This window comes from Nilaparvata lugens, chromosome X (genome assembly GCF_014356525.2).
Source record: "Nilaparvata lugens isolate BPH chromosome X, ASM1435652v1, whole genome shotgun sequence".
NCBI classification, from domain to species: Eukaryota; Metazoa; Arthropoda; class Insecta; order Hemiptera; family Delphacidae; genus Nilaparvata; species Nilaparvata lugens.
In genome coordinates, this window is record NC_052518.1 from 87548090 (window position 1) to 87571877 (window position 23788).

At 35.1% G+C, this 23788-nt stretch overlaps 1 protein-coding gene across 3 annotated transcripts in view; it reads right to left on the reverse strand.

The window, feature by feature from the left end:
• The window catches only part of LOC111064557, a 595337-nt gene that overhangs the window by 190705 nt on the left and 380844 nt on the right, over positions 1 to 23788 (reverse strand). For all 3 annotated transcript variants that reach the window (XM_039441820.1, XM_039441821.1, XM_039441819.1), the window contains exons 19-21: positions 20698 to 20857; positions 19536 to 19713; positions 16581 to 16635 (exon numbers count right to left, since the gene is read on the reverse strand). In XM_039441820.1, coding sequence (XP_039297754.1) covers positions 16581 to 16635; positions 19536 to 19713; positions 20698 to 20857 — 393 coding nt within the window. The remainder of the gene's footprint in view (positions 1 to 16580; positions 16636 to 19535; positions 19714 to 20697; positions 20858 to 23788) is intronic.

Consider the following 23788-nt stretch of genomic DNA (forward strand, 5'->3'; position numbering starts at 1 on the left):
ATAGCGCTAATGAACATTTCAAGGAACTTAAAATGTTACATGAAATAAATAGAGCTAAAATCGAGGACGAAAAACATACTACAACAGAAAAGCTTAACAAAAATCGTGAAAAAGTACCGAAATATGAAGAAAATGAAAGGTTCGTGAGAAATATCCAAAATAAAAAGCATTTGCCAAAATATTTCCCAGCTACTCGAATTGGACCAAATAAATATCAAAGTAAGAGAGGAGTTCTGAAACTTCACCCTAATAGACTTAAGAGACTAAGACTAGTTAAAACCAAAAATGTTGTTTCAGATGCAGATAAGAATAATGATAGGACTAGTCCTTTGCCTTCCGGCTCTGGTGATGACGTACCACTTGACAGACTTGACTGACTCAGCGGGACTAATTCCGATTAAGACTGGACAATCAACGATAATCAATGAGACTTATAAAATCATCCACTATTCTAATATAACTTATTTACAGACTGAACTTATTTCCCTTCTCTATTCCATAGGACGACTTGAAAATTCTTCTATCTCATATGACATTGTATCCTCTTTGCAAAAATAAGCCAAAAAATTGTATTTCAAATTAGAATCAATCTCTCATGAAGACATGTCACACAGTGAATGGATAAAAAGAGGCTTATTCAATGGATTAGGAAACGCAGTCTCTTGGAAAACCGGCTTGATGACTGCTGATGATAAATCTCATTTTAATGATATAATCGAGAAAATTGAAAATAATGAATTGCATCTAGTGAAAAATGAAAAAGCAAACATTGCCTTGAACGAAAATATGATGAAAAAGTACAATTATAATATCAAGAGAATTAATTCTAATAACAAGATTTTGAATAAAATTACAATCGAAACTTTGGACTCAATTGAAAAACTTCAAATTGTAAATTTTATTTCTGTAACTTTAGAGCTTTTGGATGATGAAATTAACGACATAATTGATTCAATTTTGTATTGTGAAAATGGAAAGCTTCACCCTTCGATATTATCACAAAAAGATTTGTACTTAATTGTAAATAATAAGAATAATTATTCTTCAGCCAGTAATGATATGAAAGTGTTGTGGGAGATAAGCAAAGCTACATACATATTGTCGAAAAATCTATTAACTTATATAATTCATATTCCTAAGCTCAATGTGATTTTTGATAGGTACGATTTACTCTCATATCCTGTACAAAATGGTTTGATAGTTTTCACAATGAAATTAACTGAAGATGTTTTATCTGTTTCGAAAGATAACAAAATTTGGAAATTGTATAATTGTATGGACTTCTCAAATAATTCTTTTTGTTAAGATTCTAAAATTGTAACTGACGAATGTGTTTTATCATTATTCCATAATGAACCTTTGTAGCAATGTAAGAAGATCGAATTATTAAATGTTGAACCATACTTGAAATACTATGGAAGATGTAATTGTGTAATTAGCTTAAGAGTGAATCAATTTAACATCAATAATGTGAAAATCAATTCGCCAATCTCATTTTTGTTAAATTTAGAACTTAATGACTTGATGACAGATACAAGGTTACCTTTCTCTTCAATCACTACTTTTGGTCAAAAATTGTCATTCATTCCTGAAATTACTCATGAACAAAAGTTTGACATGAGAAATTTAGAAAAAATAGAAAACATTCATTTATCGAATGTTGATACCGAAGAAGAGGACTTGTATGATCCTTGGGTCATCCACCCACATGTTATCAGTTTTTCTGGTCTATTGATAACCATTGTTATTGTTATTGTTCTCTATCCCAAATTGAACAGTTGTTTGTGTAGTGATGTTGTTAATCAAAAGATTATTCATATGCCTTCAACTGTAGTATACGCTCCTCCAGCTCTATCTTAATTAATTGAGATTTTTGATAATTCATAGCTTTTAGTCATTTTTTGGAAATTCGTGGGCGAACCTGAACTTTAGAAGGGAGGAAATATGTAGATCAATAGTGTAATTGGTCATTAGTAGTCAATTTTAGATTTGCATTGTCTTTATTGTCATGAGCCGCTTGGAGCGCCCGGACCGTCAGTCAGAGCTCAGCTCTGAATTTAAAAACCGAATTTTAATTTATTTAAATCTATCTGCGGTTGTACTGAGCTTCGTGAAGTTTCCTATCAATAAGGATAATAGGAACGTATTGATAAACACATTAACTAGAACCAACTATCATGCACTATTGGAACGCATAAGGAATGAAGATTGGAAAGAAATCTATTCCGTGAATGGTAGCATTGACACTATTATGGGTAAATTTGTCGATTGTTTGACCAGTTTCATCAATCAATGCAAGAAGGTAAAAGAGATACCTAATAACAGATTTCGTCCCCTGAATATCTGAAGGCATCAATAATCACGCGGGACAAAATGCAATCTAGACTCAGAAGAGATCCTAATAACAATATCTTAAAGAATGAATATAAGGCTTATCGTAATGGTTTGAATAAGATCATAAATCATGCAAAGGAAGTCTACTATAAAGGGAAAATTGAAAACTGTAATAACAACAGCATGAAGTTGTGGAAGTGCATAAACGAAGTTATATGTGAGGACAGTATCAAGGACAAGAGTACTGAACTTGATGCTCACTCCCTCAACAATTATTTCACAAATGTGGGTAAATTACAAGCTCAAACTATCAATATCCCTGATAATACTGGTTATCGATTTCCTGCAATACAGATCAATAACACGTTTTTTATGAGACCAACTTGCCCAGTTGAAGTTGAGGCAACTATTGAAAATCTAAAGAACAACTGCGGTCCTGGTATTGATAGTCTAGGTAATATTGTGCTGAAGAAAGTAGCCAATTTTATATCTCAACCTCTCGCTTTCATTTTTAATAGATGCTTTGAGGAGGGATATTTTCCCGAGCACCTCAAATCAGCCAAAATAAAACCTCTTTACAAACAAGGTGATCCGACTGATCCCTGTAATATTATAGACAGATTAGTCTTATCAGTAACCTTGCTAAAATTCAAGAGTTGTTTCTTTCTTGAATCTTAACAAAATAATCAACAAGAACCAATTCGGTTTCCAAAATAGTAAAAGTACATCTGACGCTCTAATAAAATTCATCAATACTTTATCTGATAAATAAACTCCAATAAGAAAACTATTGCGGTCTTCCTTGATATACACAAAGCTTTCGATACAATACCTCATAATACTTTGTTCAATAAACTAGAGTCTTTATTTGGTTTCAGAGGAGTCTCGCTTCAATTGTTCAAAAGCTATCTGAGTAATAGAACCCAATCTCTAACCATAAATGATCAATCTGGTGTAACTAACTTTACTTTTGATGGTCTTCCTCAAGGTACTGTACATCTGTACTTTCTCTCATCCTTTTCATACTCTATGTAAATGACTTTTTAAATTTAAGACTTCTGAACTCAACAATGATATCAGTAGATGGAGAGTGTATGTTCAAAATACTTTTTGAGATTTTTTTACAACTTTTCCCCCCTCCACCGCACCCATCCTACGTACCCCGCACCACCCCACTCCTTCCGCACCTCCCCTGTCCACTCCCCCGCTCCTTAGAAGGAGAAGAACCTCACCCACTCACTCTCTCTCTCTCTTGAAGAAGGAGAAGAAGAAGAAGAAGAAGAAGAAGAAGAAGGAGAGGAGGAAGAAGAAGAAGAAGAAGGAGAGGAGGAAGAAGAAGAAGAAGAAGAAGAAGGAAAGGTGGAAGAAGAAGGAGAGGAGGAAGAAGAAGATGGTAACAATGATGCTCTCTCTCTCTCTCTCTCTCTCTCTCTCTCTCTCTCTTAAATGAGATAATGATAGATTCCGAGTAGAGGCTGTGTCAGGTTCGAGCTCCTCGTTTTTAACGCTTTTCGATAGTTCAAAGTTGGATTTTTGAATTCAAATTCGTATCATCGTGCGCAGTTTTCTTTGCTCTATACAGTTGTCAGTATACAATTTCTGTATCTTCCGTGTTGTTGCTGCAAATAGTGTTTAAACGAATATTAATCATGAGTTCACCGAAACTTACTGCTGTAACTCGTTCTCAGTCGGGCAAAACAGCAGATAAGCAGTCATCGTCATCGTCGCAGTCGTCCTCATCAGCTGTGAAAGATAAGGTGCCGCAGCAGACGACAGCTACTGCTTCGAAGCCAGGCTCTGCCTCTGAGCCGGCTCGCCCTTTATCACCGGCTGTTATCTCAGGTATTGAGAACAATTTCGTAAATAAAATTCTGAATAACAGCAATGTATATGACAGATTAGTTAAAGACGTTTCCACCCTGGTCATCGAGGGGTTGACAGCATCTCTGAATTCTGCTATTCTTCAAATAGTAGATCTTCAAAAAGAAGTATCTTCGTTGAAAGAGCAGCTCAAGCTCAGAGACGAGAAAATCAAGCAATCATCTAGTAGCATTGACGATTTAGAGCAGTATCAGAGAAGAAACTGCATTCGCATATTCGGAGTGCCAGAATCAAATAAGGAGAACACTGATGAACTAGTGATCGATGTTTGCAAGGACAAGCTGGGTGTTAACATCGAGCTGCAAGACATCGATCGCTCGCATCGCGTGGGGCGTCGGCTGGCCGCTGCGGCCTCCACCATCCCGCCACCACGACCCCGCGCCATCATTGTGAAATTCGTCAGCTATCGCCAACGGAATGCAGTTTTTTCTCAAAAGAAAAAGCTGAAAGGTACTGGCGTTGTTATAAGGGAAGACTTAACACAACGTAGAATACAGGTCTATAATTCATTATGTGAAAGAGTTGGGTATAAAAATGTGTGGTCTTCTGATGGAATTATTCATTGGACTGACACTGAGGGTAAAAAGCACAGTGCAACCAACCAGGTCTGAGATATGTATTTACGCTTTCAGTTTTCAATTAGAAGCCTAGAAATTTAATCAGAAATTATGTAGACCTTAGAATAAACTTTTGAGAATAACATGAATTAACTTCTTTTTTATTTTTATTTGTTCCATTTATTCATAAACACTATACACAGCATTTATTTGATTTCTTCTCTCATACTTTCGGTCTCAAGTACTGTTATTTTATTATTATTATTTTTTTTTTTTTTAATTTTCTATTGATCTCCATAGAGCTTATTTCAATACAATCATTGTCTCTCATTTTAATGTGCAACTATGGTCGTTATTCGTTCTTTGCTTCATCATAATAATAGCAAACTATTGTAACCTCTATTTTACATTACTTCAGTTAATTACTCTAAATCTTATCCACTGTTTCGTTATTATCATAAATTATAATTGCTCCTCATGTTGGGTTCTTGACTAGCACGTTCTTATTCTTTAGTTTGTCAAGAATCTTCTGCTTTGAAGTTCGTAAGGGTTGACAAGCTCTTTTATCCAGCTTTTATAATCTAGATATAAAGTACAGTTCAGTTTCTGCTCGAACCTTCTGTCATTATGATTGGCGATTTACTTTTCTCAGATAATTTTATAATAACGTGTGTATGTGTGTGTGCGTGTGTGTATGAGTGGTTTGAATCCTTCGTTTATTACATCAACTATGTATTGATTAGCTCGGCTCTTGCCTTCATGTGCCCTGGCTCTTGGTCTTGTCATCATTCTCATGAGTGTAGCTCCAGATGATAGTGCAGCCGCGCCAAGCACAAAGGGCTTGATTGAACAAGCTTTTTCGCCTCACAAGAATTTTTTGAAAATATGTCATGTGAATGCGCAGTCACTGCAGTGTCACATTGATGAATTCCGTGATTTGTTTGGCACACAGATCTGTGATGTGATGTTGGTCTCTGAAACATGGCTGAAGCCTTCAATTTCGTCAAAGGCTATTCACATTGATAACTTTAGCATATTCAGGAATGATAGGCTTCATAAGAATGGTGGGGGAGTTGCTGTTTTTGCAAAGGAAGATTTGAAAGCAAAAGTTTTATTCCAGTCCGACAACTCCAGACCGAACAGGCCTGAGTTTATGTTTATTGAAATAGTTGCGGCAAATTCCAAAGTGTTGATTGGAGTTTGTTACCGCCCTCCACACATAGGATATATGTGTGAATTCGAGGACGCTCTCCTGCAGTGTATGCCGGCTTACAGTCATGTCATTGTTATGGGTGACTTTAACACAGACTTGCTTGGACGTGACACTTTTGACTTGACACAACTAAAGACAATATTTTTTACTTGCAATATGACAATACTTCCGCTACAGGCTACACACCACACAGCCATTTCCCACACTTTGTTGGATCTTGTCACTGTTTGTGATGCTGATGCTGTGAAGAGTCATGGACAGGTGCCAGTGCCGGGTCTCTCAGCTCATGATCTGGTTTATTGCATTTATGCTGTGAAAGCCCCCAAGTCACAAGCAAGAATCATAAGATACCGTGATTATAAGAATATTAATTACTCGGAGTTGTTTGCTGACCTTTTCGCTGTTCCTTGGCATCATGTTGTCATGGCTGCTACTATTGATGAGAAGCTGGAAGTATTCCAACAAATTATGTGTGAGCTGTTCAATAAACATGTGCCGTTGAGGTGCAAAAAGGTAACTAGGAGACCAGCTCCCTGGATAACACCGGACATACGTCAGCTTATGAACGAGCGTGACAAAAAATTCCGCTTGGCCAAGAGATGTGGGTGTCCGATGATGTTTGCAGAGTACAAAAGGCTTAGGAATCGTTGTAAGCTGAGGATACGGAATTCAAAATCCCATTACTTTCGAGCCCTACTGACAGACAATCGTTCCTCTGCAAGTGTCTGGAGAACCGTGAAAAGTATGGGGTTGGGTAAAGAGAAGAAACTGCCTAACATCACTCATAGCCTTGAAGAGCTCAACACTTTTTTCTGCAATGTCCCAGTCAGTGATGAGGGTGCCCGTGCATATGCAGACACTCTCCGAGTAAACGCTCTAGAAAATGAGTTCGAATTTTCTGAAGTTTCGGAACTCCAAGTTTTCCACTGCCTAAACAGGATCAGAAGCAATGCAGTTGGTGAGGACTCTCTTCCTATAAAGTTCATAAGAGATACTCTCCCTGTCACTCTTCCTTATATAACACATTTGTATAACTTTTCACTTCTATCTTCCATTTTTCCAACCTACTGGAAATACTCAGCCGTCTTACCCCTCAATAAAATACCAAATCCCGTTTCACCTTCTGACTTCAGGCCCATACATATTCTCTCACCCCTTTCTAAGGGATTAGAGAGGGTAGTGCATCAGCAGGTTAATAATTATCTTACAATGAACAACTCTCTAAGTGATTTTCAATCTGGTTTTAAGAAAGGCCACAGTACCACCACTGCATTGCTTTGTGTGACTGAGGATATTCGTAGAGCGATGGATGGAAGACAGGCTACTCTGCTAGTGCTGATAGATTTCAGTAAAGCTTTCGATTGTGTCTACCACCCTCTCCTGTTGAAAAAACTGAGGAATTTGGGGTTCTCCACTCATGTAGTGGATTGGTTCGGTTCCTACCTGAGTAACAGGTGCCAATCTGTTAAGTACAATGGGTTCTCATCTGGCTATCACATTTTAGGAAGGAGCGTTCCCCAGGGGTCTGTACTTGGGCCTCTGTTGTTCAGTATATATATTAATGATGTAACCAATATCTTCAGATTCTGCAAACAGCACCTATATGCCGATGACCTGCAATTGTACATCCACTTTGATTTGAACGACTTCACTGCTACAGTTGACAATATGAATAGTGAACTTGAGACTCTTACGGACTGGACTATGAAACATGGACTTAGAATTAACGAAACGAAATCCAAGGCAATAATTATTGGCTACACTAAACTCATGACTCGCCGACGTTTCAACTTTGATAATGGACCATACATAAAAATAAACGACAAAAATTTGAATTACAGTGACTTTGTTACAAATCTGGGACTGACAATAGACAAAACACTTGACTGGACGACACAAATCAACACCACCTGTAATAAGGTATTTGCAGGTATCCACTCGCTTAAGAAGGTTAGTGACTTCATTCCACTTCATGTGAAAGTGATGCTGGTTAAGTCATTGATTTTCCCATACTTCTCCTACGGTGACATTGTGATCAATGACATGACTGTGGCCTTGTCTGAGCGACTGCAGAGGGCTCAGAACTATTGCATCCGGTTCATCTTCAATCTAAGAAGAGATGATCATATCACCCCATTTTTCCAGCAACTACATGTGCCAAAGCTTAAGCAAATGAGGGAGTATCACATTCTGATGCTGCTTCATGACCTGTTGCATCTTAAAACCCCAGGTTATTTAGCTCATAAATTTGTTTTTATTGGGGATTGTAGTGTGAGAGGTACCAGGCAGGGCTCCCAAATATTGGTTATTCCAAACCATAGAACATCTATGTATAATAAATCATTCCATGTATCAGCTTGCCGGATCTGGAATCTGTTGCCTCCAACTGTGAAGAGTATTGGCGATTGAGCTCTGTTTGGCGCGGCAGTATTGAATTGCTGAGATCTGGTGGCACAGATTAGGCTTGGGTCGGGTTCAGCTTTATTTTTATTGTCTATTTACATTGTATCAATCTACATAAATTTAACTCATTTTTACCTTTTATGCAACTACAGATACAAAATATTTCATCTGATACTGTTTTATGATAATTTATTATTATACCTTGTAAAATCTTTGTTTTTAGGGTTGTTTTGTGTGCATGTGTGAATGAGTGGCAACTTGATTAGATCTTCATTTCTTCATTTCTGATAAGTTTTCCTATATGATTTTTCTAGTGGAATTTGAAATATTGTTTCCAATTGTATTAATAAATTAAGTTTAAAATTCTCTTTTATTATCTGTAATTGTATTTTGATTAAGAGTTTTATTTACTTATGTTAATCTTATGTAATCTTATTACATAATATGTAATCTTTTTTCCGTTTTATTATGTGAATTTTTCTTCTATTGTAAAGGGTTGTGTGGTAGAGAGGACCAGGAGTCCTAACTCCGCCCTAATAAAGGCATATAATCAATCAATCAATCAATCAATCAATCTCTCTCTCTCTATGTTATGCTCTATTTCCTTTATAGATAGTCATGCCCAATTACATTCAGTCATGCCCAATTACATTTAGTCACGGTCTATTTGATGATGATTTATAGCAGAGAGAGATATGTGAGAGAGAGAGAGGCAATCTACTGTCAGATTTAAGTGAAACGAACTTCTGCCAGATTTAAGTGAAACGAACTTCTTACTGTCATGAATTCTAGATGTACTTGACAACTAGGATGAGATTTTACCATTCTTTCAAGAATACACATCCAGCAGTAACATTCAAATCCCATCTTTTGCTTTTAAAACTCTTTATGTTGTGTGTATTCAGCACAGTTGAATACTCTTTTGGAATAATAATAGTGAATTCAAAGTTATCTTCTGAATCTATATTGATATAAATTGAATCATTCTCACTAAATCTTACATTCTTAACATAGAACCAATCAAACTGAAAAACATTATGTAATGCTTTAATGGGATATATCTCCAATGAAAGTTCATTGAAAATTGACATATCAAAGTGTGTCATATCTTGTTGCAGTTTTCACTCATCTTACAGCACAATGTAGCAACGTTTATAGATAAGGATATACTAATTACAATCATATACATGCTTCCTTTGAGACAACCTTGGACGTTATCATTACGCACTAATTCTCCTCTCAGTCGAACATTAACACGTTTCAAAATTTCAGTTCAGAGACCTTACAAGGACGAATGCGGTTCTGGCCAAATTCAATACTTGATCATTAGCACGTTTGCAATTTTACTTCACAGAGCTTACAAGGACGAATGCATCTCTGCTCTGATTCATCTCAAATTCGACCATTAGCACGTTTCGTGCATAATCTTGTTTCACCTTGGAAAAAATGGTTGTGAAGTAGAGAACACTCTCTCACATTAAAATAGAATGTTGCTATCTATTTTTCATGCAATTTCTCTCAAGCAATTTGTATAGTGAAATCGGTTAAAGATTGATGTGATTCTAATTTGAGGGTTTTAGAACATTCCCATAGATACTCAAATCCATTTTATCTGTAATCAAATCACCTACTTGATCTTCTGTCAAATTATGCTGTTTTGCCTCGATCCAATTCATATGAAAACTTACCTTCGCGTAGTTCCGAACTATTTGGTAGGCTATTCTATGTATAAATAAAGTGAGATAATCAGTGAATGCAGGTGAACATTGTAATCTTGTCACTTCATCATTCTTCATCAGTATTTTTAATTGAAGATGCTATTTCCTCACGAATTGATTCGACTGTAGCTTGTAATTCATCTTTCTCAATAAATGCTTGCATTTCACTACTCAGATCATTTTTCAATACATAAGTTTTGCTAAATGTAGATAGCAATGTATTTAAATTGTTTTTTGAAACAAATTGTTCAATCCCCTCCATAAGATTTGTCTTTATCGTATTAGTCATTGCGGATAATCGATCTTCAAACTCTTGTTTTGTTATAACAATGTTATTCAATGCCTGCACAGTTTTATCCAAATATTCCTTATCAACCGATAATGAATGAGTTTCATTTACTCTAGTAAAAAGTTCTGTGCTAAGCTGTTTCAATCTGGTATTTAGATAATTTCTATCTAATACTTGCAAATTTTTATCTTGTCTGAGATAACTTTCAATTTCTCATCCAAATAATTTTTGTCAACTTTATTATCATTGATCATATTCAAGTGCGATCTGAATATCTCTGTTGTTGATTTGAGATCATGTAGAGAATTCACCAAATTGATAGATTTCTCTTTAACTCCCCTATCGATATTGTCAGATAACTGTTGTAATGTACTGAAGATGTGTTCCTTTTCAATCTCGTTCAATCCAATATTCTTAACTATATTAGATAATTGTGAATCTAAATACGAACACAGAGTTTCACAAACACCCTGTTGATTAATTGCCTGGATTATTCTCTCACTAAAACTGTCAAGATCTGGTTCATTCCATACAATCTCTTTCTTTGCAGCAACTCTCTCGCTTTTACCTCCGAATCTGTGCACGCTCATTCTGCAACTAAACAATAATTTTACCTTCACGTAATTCTTCTATAATTGATGCAATCTCAACATCATGACCCGAGTGTCCAGCAAGTTTTGATGATTTTAATAAATGAAGTCTCTGAACCAATTCATCATAGTTGTCATAATATTGGTAAATTCTATTGCTAGAAGTATTTTTTGCAAATTTCAATAACCCTGAACCTCTCTTACTTGCTTTTTTAACAGGAAACAGCATTTGAATTAAGCGAGACTTTACACCAGTGTTACGTTTCACATATCCTTGTCTATTCAAATAAACTTTTGTTATTGATAAAATCTTCTTGTATTTATTTAGATCTTTTTCATCAAAGAGATATGAATTTGGTCTTTGGGCAAATAACAGTTCTAATAGACCATGTGTAATTCGGAATTTTTCGTTATCAATATAAAAGGAGTAGTTGTCAAAGCTAACAACCATCCCACCCATAAAATATAATTTTCGGTCAGAATCATAGGAAATTCCATAAGGAATCGAGTTATCCAATTCTTCACTATGAAATGTATACAAATATTGTGCAAGCACTTGATTCTTTATCCTCTTTATTTTGCTGCTTGTATCACTCTCAAGCCTAGTTGAATTGAATATACTTGAATCGTTCATGCTTAGATCTTTTTCAGCTGCTGATGGTGATGCAACTTCTATTGTTCCACTAATATCATCATGTTTTTCTCCTAGATCCATACTTTCTTCTTCTTCGTCTTCATCTTCTTCTTCTTCTTCTTGTTCCTCCTTTTTTGGTATAAAACTCTGATCAGATTGGTGAGAAGATTTAGTTTTCCCCATTTCAACTAGAGGTGTGATAATCGGTTTAAAAAGTTTTTATCTGTAATCGTCAGATTGCTTTTCAAAATGTACAATGCTTCTATGTTTGTCTCTGATAACTTTCCTCAATTTCTTAATCTTATCGATTAGAGCAACGCTAGCGTTTTGTCTTCTATGAGACATCCTCATTCTTTCACTGCTACTCACTCTCTACTGAATGTCAATAAAGTTATCCAGACCCTGCATATATTTTCCACTATTAGCTACACATTCAGTCATAATAGTAAGAAAACTATGCTTCTTAGAATTCCATTTGAACACAATTTACTGAAATCTGTATACTCAATTGTTTTTATTTCCATTGTACCTGCAATGTCTAGGTTTAATCATTCAGTAATGCTTTGTTAGTTGAGCTGTAAAGATCTCACATGCGTTGAAGCTCAATTCTATTTATAGAAGTGTGTAGTATAGTGTGCAGATACAAGTTCATTCAAATAGTTTCTTATCACGTTTTACCTGTACATACACTCAACTGAAAAATATGGTTGATTGTTATAGCTTTTCAAAGTTCAAGAAACTATCTCGTCTCTTGATGTCAATTTCATTCAATGAATTTGATCTAATTGCAAAGAATAAAAAATTTTCAACGGGTGATGAGGTGAGCGATCTTGCATTAACAAAAACAGAAAATCTCCAGTTTCCAATTTTATCTGAAATTTTTGAATTACTTGATATACTAGAAACTGGACATTTGCATTATGGTTGTTCAAATAATGATGAATCATCAGCTATTGTTGATAATTCTAATGATCTCTGGAAATGCTTATATGACATTGCCGATAAAAAATGTAAAAGATCATAGATCACTCTCTAGAGAGTTTAAAGATATATGTCTTATTCAAAACCAATGTGTAAGTATTTGGATATACTAGTTCATCCTATGCATTAGTTATGATTGAGGAAACATTAAAAATATAATGTTCGCTGTGTGTAGAACCCACAATTCTGCATGTGCTTGACAACATTGTCAAGCTAAGTAAGATATTCGTTTCACTTAAATCTGGCAGTAGAATGCCTCTCTCTCTCTCTCACATATCTCTCTCCACTATAAATCATCATCAAATAGACCGTGACTAAATGTAATTGGGCATGACTGAATGTAATTGGGCATGACTATCTATAAAGGAAAAGTCGTAAAAAATCATTTTGAACATACACTCTCCATCTACTGATATCCTTTGCAGATGATACTGCAGCTATTTTTCACGGTAATTCATTGAATGAAGTTCATACCATAGCTGAAAATAATATGCTTTCAATTGAGAAGTGGTTAGATAAGAATACCTTATATTTAAATATTGAAAAAAACGAATTACATAACTTTCTCTACAAATAGAGTAGGGCAGCCTAACAAGAATTGAGATTTGAGACTCCATTCTCAGTGCAATTTAAACTTGGGTAATTGTGATTGTCCAACCATAAAAAAAGTCAATAATACTAAGTACTGGGAATCATAATTGATGAAAACCTTAAATGGGATGTTCATATTAAATACATATGTAGAGAAATGATATATTTATCTTTTAAATTTTACCAAGTTAACAAAACTCTTGATAAGAACCACCTGGAAATAATGTATCATGCTCTAGTCAAGTCAATTCTGCAGTATGGCATAGTTGTTTGAGGAGGCTGTTTCAACTGTCATATTGCTGAACTATTTGTAGCACAAAAACTGATAATTGAAACTATATTGAGCAAACCCAGGTTCTATCCAACGGATATGGTTTTTAGTGATTTTGAGGTCATGACTATACGTCAATTATACATAAAAACCGTAATTGAGTACTTAATAAAATATAGATCCGATTTTCCTCTCACATTAAACTCTACACTTAATTATTTTAATGTAAGGGCCACTGCTAACAAACATGTAACCTATAACACTAATATTGAATGTATAAGGGGGCAGTTAATTTACATAGGTACTAGAATCATAAACCTCATTCCAAATCACTTTCTCATGAACAATATGATCAGCGGAAAAATTAAACAGGATATAAGAAACTAGAAATACAGTAATTTCTTCTTCCATAAGAAAGATATAAATATGACCCGAGATATTTCGATATATTATGACTCGAGATTTCTGCTCCAGCACTGGTTTTTCATTAGTTCTTTTCTTTTTTCAGTGGACTCGCTTACCTTCATTTTGCATACCTATTCCTCTGTTTTCTCCTTCCCCCCCCATTTCTCCCTTACCTCTTTTGCTCATCACTTCTCTCTTCTCTTCTTTGCCTGCCTATTACATGGGAAACCATAGTTGGCTAAGTATCTTCTTCTCTTTTTTTATCTTCTCCAACACACCCAACCACAAAGCCCATGGTTTTTTTATATTTATAACATTTTATTGTATTTTATTTGTTTTGTAATTCTTTGTTATTTTGATTTATCTTGTTTCGTGTGTTTTTAATAAATTGAAAAAATATATAACAGTATGAAATATGGATAATTGTTACGAATGAAACTAGTAGGCGAACTTGTGAGCTTCAAGTTTTGTTTTCGACAAAGATTCCTGAAAGACGCGTATTGTTCGAGATATATGCAGAAAACCAAAATATGGTACTTTCAAACCACCTTCACCCCCATACCACAGGGGGTAGAGATGAGGACTTTTGATATGCTTTCCTCACAACTATCTTTTAGAGAGCTGCGTGGTCAAAAATAGTGTTCCAAACTTTTCCCTCTATACCTTTTTTTGAGCATTCGTTGCCTGGTCCATCAGTGGTCAATCAATGTACAGTGTTTGGAATTTTACCTGATAATCTGTTGCAATTGTGGGTGCAAACATAATACAGTAATTATAATTTCATTATGTCGCGCACATCAAAATAGAGGTCTGTAAAAAGTGGTATTTTTAAGCCTGGACCACAAGCAACGATATATTGCACCAATCTGATCGGTTCCGACCATATCGTTACAATAATTGGAGTGGATAAACAGAAGATTGATGCAATTGAGCAAGATTGATCGCAAAATATCGAGGTTGAACGGTTGATTGAAGACTTTATCAACCTGGCAACGATAGCATCAATCTGTCAAGATTGGAGCGACAGGTTGTAGCGTGTAGACAGTGCTTCGATCAACTTATTGATCAAACTTGATTGCTCCGATCATCGTGAATTCATACATTTCAAACGGTGCCCTGTAGAAAGATATCTGAGGATGGCGGTGAGTCGTTCATGGGGAGAAATTAATTTCGCATAACTGTATCCTGTTTCTTTGTGCCAGTCATTTGGTTCATACATCAACTCTCTCAGTAGCCTCACATGCAGAAACTTGTCTCTCTTGAGAAGCCTATAGTGGGGTCCACCTTATAATAGCAGTGTTTGATTAGCAATGACATTGCTATCCGTATCTATCATTCAACAAAGCGGATAGCGCTATCTCTTTCTCGCGTTTCTATGTTGCCAGATCGTCTTTTAACAGTATGGAATTGATAATTAATTAGCAAAATATTTCATCTTGATTATGATTCATTATTAAATTATTGAACAATATAATTTCTTGCTAAAAAAAATATAATTAATTATTTTAAATGAGAATGGACAGTTGATACATCAATAAACCTGTATCATCTACAGTCTATTAGAAGGCATTGACAAGAACGATGATCGGCAACGTTGTTTTCCTATCTTTCTCCACTGCCATTATAACTTGGACTTCACTATAGAACGACACCACTCACTTATTGGTCCGAATTGGCTCTTTATCCCTACTTTTGCCAAACAAATAACATAAAGGGACCACAAAAGTATCTCTTCCATGTTGATCACAACTGAAAGGAAGGAAAGAGGAAAGACAAATTGCAAAGGAACATGGGTCAAAAAATCGTTGCATGTGGATGGAACGTCGATGTATAATTTATTACAACGACTATTGGTGCAATTAGATTGCTGCGATCATATCGTAGCGTGTGGACCAGGCTTCATAAACCGTGAATGATTTCATAAAACCATATGAGTCAAATCATTGAAAATGTGTACAGGATACAACAGGTCTGCAGAACAAAATAGTTGTTTTGTATACGATAATTTGAGCATATCGTTTTGCCAAGAGCAACGTTTGCTCCTTCTTGAACAGTATTCTATAGTTGTGTCCACGTTATAACGGCAGTGGAGAAAGATAGCAGAACAACGTTGACAATCCTCTGTCTTGTCAATGCATTCTATAGACGGTACCTAGCTGATACAGGCTTATTGATGTAATATTAAATTGTCTTTTTCATTTGAAATAATCAATTATATTTTATTAAGCAAGAAATTATATTTTTCAATAATTTCATAATGAAGTTTAATGATTAAAATGAAATTTTTTGTTAATTCTACATCGTTAAAAGACGATCTGGCAACAGAGCAAAGCTAGAAAGAGATAGCGCTCTCCGCTTTGTTGAATGATAGACAAGGATAGCAATACTATTGCTAATAAAACACTGCCATAATAAGATGGACCTCACTATACTAGTATTCAACGCCTCCAGATTTTTCTCCTATATAGAATTATCTCGAATAGTTCAATGAATTGGCCTTATATTCTAAAAAAACTTGTAATTCACATTACAACAGAGATTATAAATATTAGTTTATGAATACCCCATAGAAAAAGTGATTTCAAGTGTGGTGAAAAAAAATGTCGCGGGTATTAATGAACAAGGCAGCCAGTTTGAACTCGTGTTATACAATAACAGTGTGAATCTATTATGTTCATAAAAGTTAAAACGAAAACATTCCATTATTCCTCACCTTACTGGTTGCAAATTCACAGTCTCAGTAGGGTCTTTGAGTTGTAGTTCTCCGACTGAAAAAAATTATAATATCGTAATTTTACTTTCCAATGCAACATAGTAAAAAACAAAGACACAAAAATCAACTGAATTTTGACTTCATTTGGCCCCCTTTTGTTAATTTATTCGAATTAAAACTGTATCGTTAACTTATTGAATTAATTCAAGGTTTAGTGTATGAGAGGGAACTGGTACTTATCAGTAACCAGTAGCGTCTCTAGGGTCTTCTAGAAAGTACCGGCTACTTCTGTCTTGTTTATTTTGTGGATAATAGGGAAGAACTTCCACCCCTCAGGATTGTTCTGGAATAAAAACGTTGGGGTATTTATAGAGGGATCGCTCACCTAGAGGAGTCAGTCAGTGAAAAACAAGTGAGTGATAAGCAATACTTCCAGTGGTAAAGGAACAGTGTCAGCTGTACTCAAAACCTGGCAGTTCCTAGTGATAGTAATAGTAATAGTAATGTTCCTAGTATAGTAACAGTATTGTAATATTGTTATCTAGTGCAGTTTAGTGATAGTAATTATCATCATTGTCGTGACAGTTGTATCTTGATACGAGATACAGGATGGTGATACGGATACGCGAGCACGTGATACGGAACGGTGGTAAAGATACGTGATACGAGAACTGTGATAGAGAGTCCTGGAATAAGATACAGACAGTGATAGTGCTGCATATTGTGTTATTGAACTGTAAATATTAAACAACTGTGTTGTAAGTGATTATTATTTATATTGTGATGAATACTTGTTAGTTGATTGGATTATTGCCTGTAGTAGAGTTGATTATCTGCGTTGTTTTAGTGTTAATTGTTTCATCTATTATTTGATTTAGCGTACAATAAAGTGGAATTTCAACTACAAGTGTTGTCAGCTCATTCTATAGTTCTAGAACCCACAAGAACTAGGTTTTGTAGAGTGAAAACCCATAACAATATAAAGGAAATAACTGTCTTATGCACGTACGTGATAGGAAAATTATGTTTGACGCATCATCCCGTCTGAACTGCTGGACTGATTTACTTTTAATTTTGCATATATATTCTTAATTAACCGAGGATGATTATAGACCTATTTCAAATTCATCAAGATTCCACTCGGTCAAGTTTTAAAAGACACCCATGCGGAGCACCGGTTACCTACTAGTATCCCATGTTCTGCAAACATTATCATTCAAATAGACGACTCCTAATAGTAGAGTCGAAAAAAGTTTATCGAGTGAAAGTTCACTGCGCGATTTTTGAACCCGCTTCTCTTCTGAGAATACTTGGAGTATAGACATTATTATCAAAAGTTCCCACCCAAACCTACAGTACTAAGGTTCTAGGGTTCAATATTATATTAATTATTTAATATTTTCCCTTTCTCAAATCAAATGTATCTCGAGAACTATGCCATTCACAAACATTATTATTTCATAGAAAATTAGAGCTCACACATTTCCTACAACATGTGTTCTTTTGAACTAGTAAGAAGGTGAACACATCAAAAATGTCTCCATCCCTATCCATTGTGGTGAAGGGATGAGGGTTCCTCAAAAGTAGCATTGTTATTTTTTGCTTACACTTACATATCTTGGTAACAATGCCTATCACTGACACGACTAACTATGATGAAAAATATGAAAACGACCAACTATGAAAAATAAACTAGAATTTTGTGATATCTCCTATATGTTTCAAGATATCTCCTATCTGCATTTCAAAGTGTATGGGCCGGTTTCCGAGCTCGAGACTTAGGTAAGTTCTGGACTTTAAACAGCTGGAGTCAGAAAATTGGCTTTCCAAAACGGGGCGTAGTCGCAGTTTTTATGGTGATCTTTATTTTCTCATTTCTTCAATTGGAAACGTTTTTCCTTGACGAAATGAAAAATTCCTAAATAATTCAAAATAGCTGAAACTAAACACTATTTTCCCTTTATTTCGTCTGTGTTTAATTTTCTGGTTTTCAAAATTCAATTTAAACGTGGACTGCGACTACGCCCCGTTCCGGAATGCCAATTTTCTGACTCCAGCTGTTTAAAGTCTAGAACTTAGCTTAATCCCGAGCTTCGAGACCTAAAATTTTGATATATTCGTTAGTTGGTTTCCGTGTCCAGGTCAGACTGGAAATGAAACAATTATTTAGCATTATATCTATATACCAGATTTCCAGCGATTAGCCACCATTACCTCTTTGCCATTTTTAGTCAATATTAAGCACTCAAGAGCACAATCATGTTATCATTATATATGTAATCATTGAAAAAAATATTATATTGACGAATAAAATATATAATTATTGTTTATTTTCAGAATGAATGAACAGAAGGCTTAACTCACACTACCTCTACTGAAATCGTACGACTCCACTCGACCTTATGACTTTCTTGCTCATTGTCACTACTTCAGTTCCATGCTACATGCTAACCACACATTATTAAAAATATGAGATCCAATTCGTCACTTCTGCGCATGTAACAAATTTTATAATAATTACCATGAACAAACATCAAATTCATAAAACATAACCTCACTTCATTGAAAAAGCACGGAACTATGCAACTCAAGTCGAGGCTCGAACAACATGTCGAGTCGACGCTCGACTTAGTCTCACAGTCGTGAGGTCGCGGAGACTAGAATCGACTGGTCTGAGTTTCACCATTTGAAAACACATGCTGCCTCGCGAACAGACTAGAGTCGCAGTATCTTCTCGACTTGAGTCGCGTGAGTGTGAGAGTTGAACCTAAATACTATATTACATCAGATATACCGGTATGATTTATCCTTTAGAGAAGGCAGTGGCAATGCAGAGAATCTCAACGCTGTTCTCCTCTCTTTCTCCACTGCCTTATGTATAACGTGGACCTCACTATAGGTATTTTTTTATAATATGCCTACTCGTTACAACAAAATACAAAAATAATAGCTTACCAAATTTTATCACACTTTGGCCTAGCATATCAAAATATCTCACTTCTCTAAACTCATATAATTCCTCTGTGTTTTGTCTCCAAAAAACAGTGACTCCATCATAATAAATTATTTTAGCGACGTTTTCAATCTTGAAGGAATTTTTGAAATGATTAATAACTCTGAGAAATTTGTTTCCCTGCAACAAAATACATCCCAAATCAAATATTTAATTATTTGGTACTTTTCTGTTGAGAGGAATTTTTGACTATGAATATCATCATGATAACACCCTGTTCCAATGTTTCGAATGTCGAATGTATCAATGTATCGGATGTCTCAATGCACCTTTCATCCTCCATTGATTTATACAACAAGACAATACATCATCAGAAATGATAGGAATAGAAAAAATAAGGTAACCTTGTGCTGTCCTCTCCCAAATATAGATAATGTTACACATAGTCCGTAATAGGTCAAGTCTTGTAGTTGTTCACTCCACAAAATTTTCAATCCTTATAATTTCATTCTCCACAATATTTCTCAAACATTTTAGAAAGGGAACTTCGATTTTCAAATGTGAATATAAGAAGTCCTAAACAAGAAAGTATATAGGCCCACTTTGGTATATAATATACAATTCATTTTTGAATTAATTTACAATTATATTAAGAATAGGTCTGTATGAATGAATAAATAGAAATCTTCTATAGTTAGGTCCAGGTTATAATGGTAGTGGAAAAAGATAGAAGAACAACGTTGCCGATCCTCTGTCTTGTCAATGCCTTTTATAGACGGTAGCTGATACAGGTATATTGATGAAATATCAACTGTTCATTCTCGTTTGAAATAATCAATTTAATCAATTATATTTTATTGAGCAAGAAATTATTTTTTCAATAATTCTATAATGAATTTTCATAATTGAGATGGAATATTGTGTCAATTATTAATTCTACATTGTTGAAAGACGATCTTGCAACAGAGCGAAGCGAGAATGAGATAACGCTATCCGCTTTGTGGAATGAAAGACATCTTCGATAGATATCTTTGTGGAGATAGGATAGCAATACCATTGCTAATCAAACACTGCCATTATAACGTGGACCTCACTATAATAGGAATGTGTGTTTAAACAAGAGTAAAAGGGCAGAAATAATTATGTTCAATTCAATTTACTCACATCACTGCTTGTACAATTCCAGATCTTCAATATCTTGAAATCGAAATACGTCCAGCCTGTTATCTCCGAGTTGTCTGAATACAATACTTTGGTTATTTTAGTTAAAAACCTTTCATCTCCATTTCTTGGTGACTCTTCATAATTGCTACGCATCTCACATCTATATAAATAAAAATCGAGCCTCAAATTTTGACATTCAATAACTTTTTTATGTGTGCACCGAATTTGATGATTTTTTCTAGCTGTGTTTGTTATTTTCAGGAGCAGGTTTATGGCCTATCAAATTTATGATACGACTTCAGGACTCTTTCCTACGGTCCTTCAAAGTTTACATGTGATCCTTATGGGAGAAGATTGTAAGCTGGCCACACACAGCAATAAAATTCAGCTGTTATAATCATTGCGTCATCCAACAGCCGTCGGTAGATCTGTTTTTCTACTTTCTATCACTGATTCACAAAATTTTAATTCTAATAATAATGCCGCGGTACGAACTACGTCCATACTTGGGTCGTAGAACTCGATATGCTGTAAATTTAGAATATGCACGGGAAAACCAGCAGCAAGGAGATATACCATTCAATTTCCCAGCAAGCTGCATTCAACTATATCTATAAATACAAATTGCTGCATAAATAACTAAGCACATAGGATGTCCATATTGAAATATAAATGTAAATTCTGATTGTTGGATAATTTACATAAAAATATAGTGCATCAGATTAAGCTAAGGCTAAGCACACATGAAAAGGCGCGGCTTGGTGATACAAAGTATTGATCTTATGGAGATTGCCTTATTACACCGTTCCACGCCATGCCCGATTCAGTGTGTGTATGAGTTCTTGCATTCAAACCAATAAGCAAGAAGCACCTGGATGCAAAATGCCGCATCGCGCCTCCTCAGGTGTGTATCCAGCTAAAGTTTGTCATGAGATGCAAACTATTTGGCGGTAAGAAATTCGCCTGGCCAGTTAGTCTGTAATAACTATAATAAAGGAGTGAATTGGCTTATATACATATTGTACGGGATAGGAAAACCACGAATGACGCATCATCACGTCTCAAATACTGGACTGATTAACTTAAAATTCGCATATAACTATTTTGGGCGCATTTGGGATGAGTGTTTGTGAACGGCTTAGTATGAACGATTCCCATAGTTTCACGAAAAATAACTACAATAGTGAGGTCCACCTTATTATGGCTGATACAGGTAAATTGATGTAATATTTACTACTCATTCTCGTTTAAAATAATCAGTTATATTTTATCAAGCAAGAAATTATATTTTTCAACGATTCCATGATGAACTTCCATGATCAAGATTGAATATTTTGTTATAATGAATAATTTATTATACTTCTACATTGTTAAAAACAATCTAGCACCAGAGCAAAGCGAGAAAGAGATTGCGCTATCCGCTTTCTTGAATGATAGACAAGAATAGCAATACCATTACTAATTAAACACTACTATTATAACGTGGACCTCACTATATAGTGACTACAGTGACTAATAGGACTTTCAGCCTGAAGATACAGTGGAATTTGGAAAATGAACGGAAATATCATGGGATATCTTCTAACTATTATCTACTAACTTTTTTCCATGTTACAACTGCTACTATGCTACTACAGCCTTTTCCACAGATCTAATCCCATCATTTACAGCCGGTTTCAACAAATTGGTTCAATTCATCCTAACCACGGTTAAATTTACTGGGATTTAGTATCGATTAGAATTTTACCAACGATGAAATGGCTCAGGTTATATTTTTCAACCGGGCGTTTACTGTTTCCAAACTTCAGAAGGCACTGCATGGAATGAAACACGCGTTGTGATTGGTTTCAAAGTTGATTTTGTTCAAATTCTAAACGTGCGTCGTCTGCAACAGTAATTATTGTAGCTTTGTGTTTTGCCTTTTGCGTGAAAATGAGTGGAATAAAAAGAAAAATGGGATGTAAGACGAGGAAATATCTCATCTCCTTGATGTAATTTAAGAACACGCACGAATTATTGAATTAATAGAAGAGAAATTTGGATTTGAAAGTTGTAAGTTGACATAAATTTCATATGGAGATAACATAAAAATGTTCTTTTCATTCAAAAATCAAAATTTAGGACTAATTTAGTTTGTTCCACGACGCGGTGATTGCTTATTGTTTATAAAATATATCACTTTTTCTAAAAATTCTGAAAAATATAGGCTGGGAAAAGTTAAATTACTTGATAAAACTCTTTATAATACTCTGATTGAATCAGAACTGATGAATACTACTGTCATTTGCCTAGGTTATAAATTCAAGGGAGCCATTCATTTGCTGTTAAATATAACCGTGGTTGGTACGCTTAAAACTGTTCGGTACACTTTTTACTTTGCTTGCCCTACTACCATACGTAAGGAAAGTATTGCTTTCCAAAAAAAATTAAGGTACCCAAATTTCAAGTTTTCTATACGTTTCAAGGTCCCCTGAGTCCAAAAACATGATTTTTGGGTGTTGGTCTGTGTGTGTGTGTGTGTGTGTGTGTGTATGTGTGTGTATGTGTGTATGTGTGTATGTCTGTGAACACGATAACTCCTTTCCTAATTAACCGATTGACTTGAAATTTCAAACTTATGGTCCTTATACCATGAGGACCCGACAGTAAGAAATTCGAAAAAATTCAATTCAAGATGGCGGAAAAAATGGCGGATAATTACTAAAAAACCATGTTTTTCACGATTTTCTTCAAATTCATACCATGGATAGCTATTTATAAGCCCTATAAACTGACATGAGTCTCATTTCTAGGAAAATTGCAGGAGCTCCGTAATATTCTTGAGAAAAATGGCGGATAATTTCTAAAAAACCTTTTTTTCACGGTTTTCACGAAAACGGCTCCAACGATTCCCTTCAAATTTATACCATGGATAGCTATTTAGAAGCCCTATCAACTGACATGAGTCTCATTCCTGGGAAAATTGCAGGAGCTTCGTAATATTCTTGAGAAATATGGCGGATAGTTAAAAACATGGTTTTTTAGTCATTTTTCTGAAGAATATTACGGAGATCCTGCAATTTTCTCAGAAATGAGACTCATGCCAGTTGAT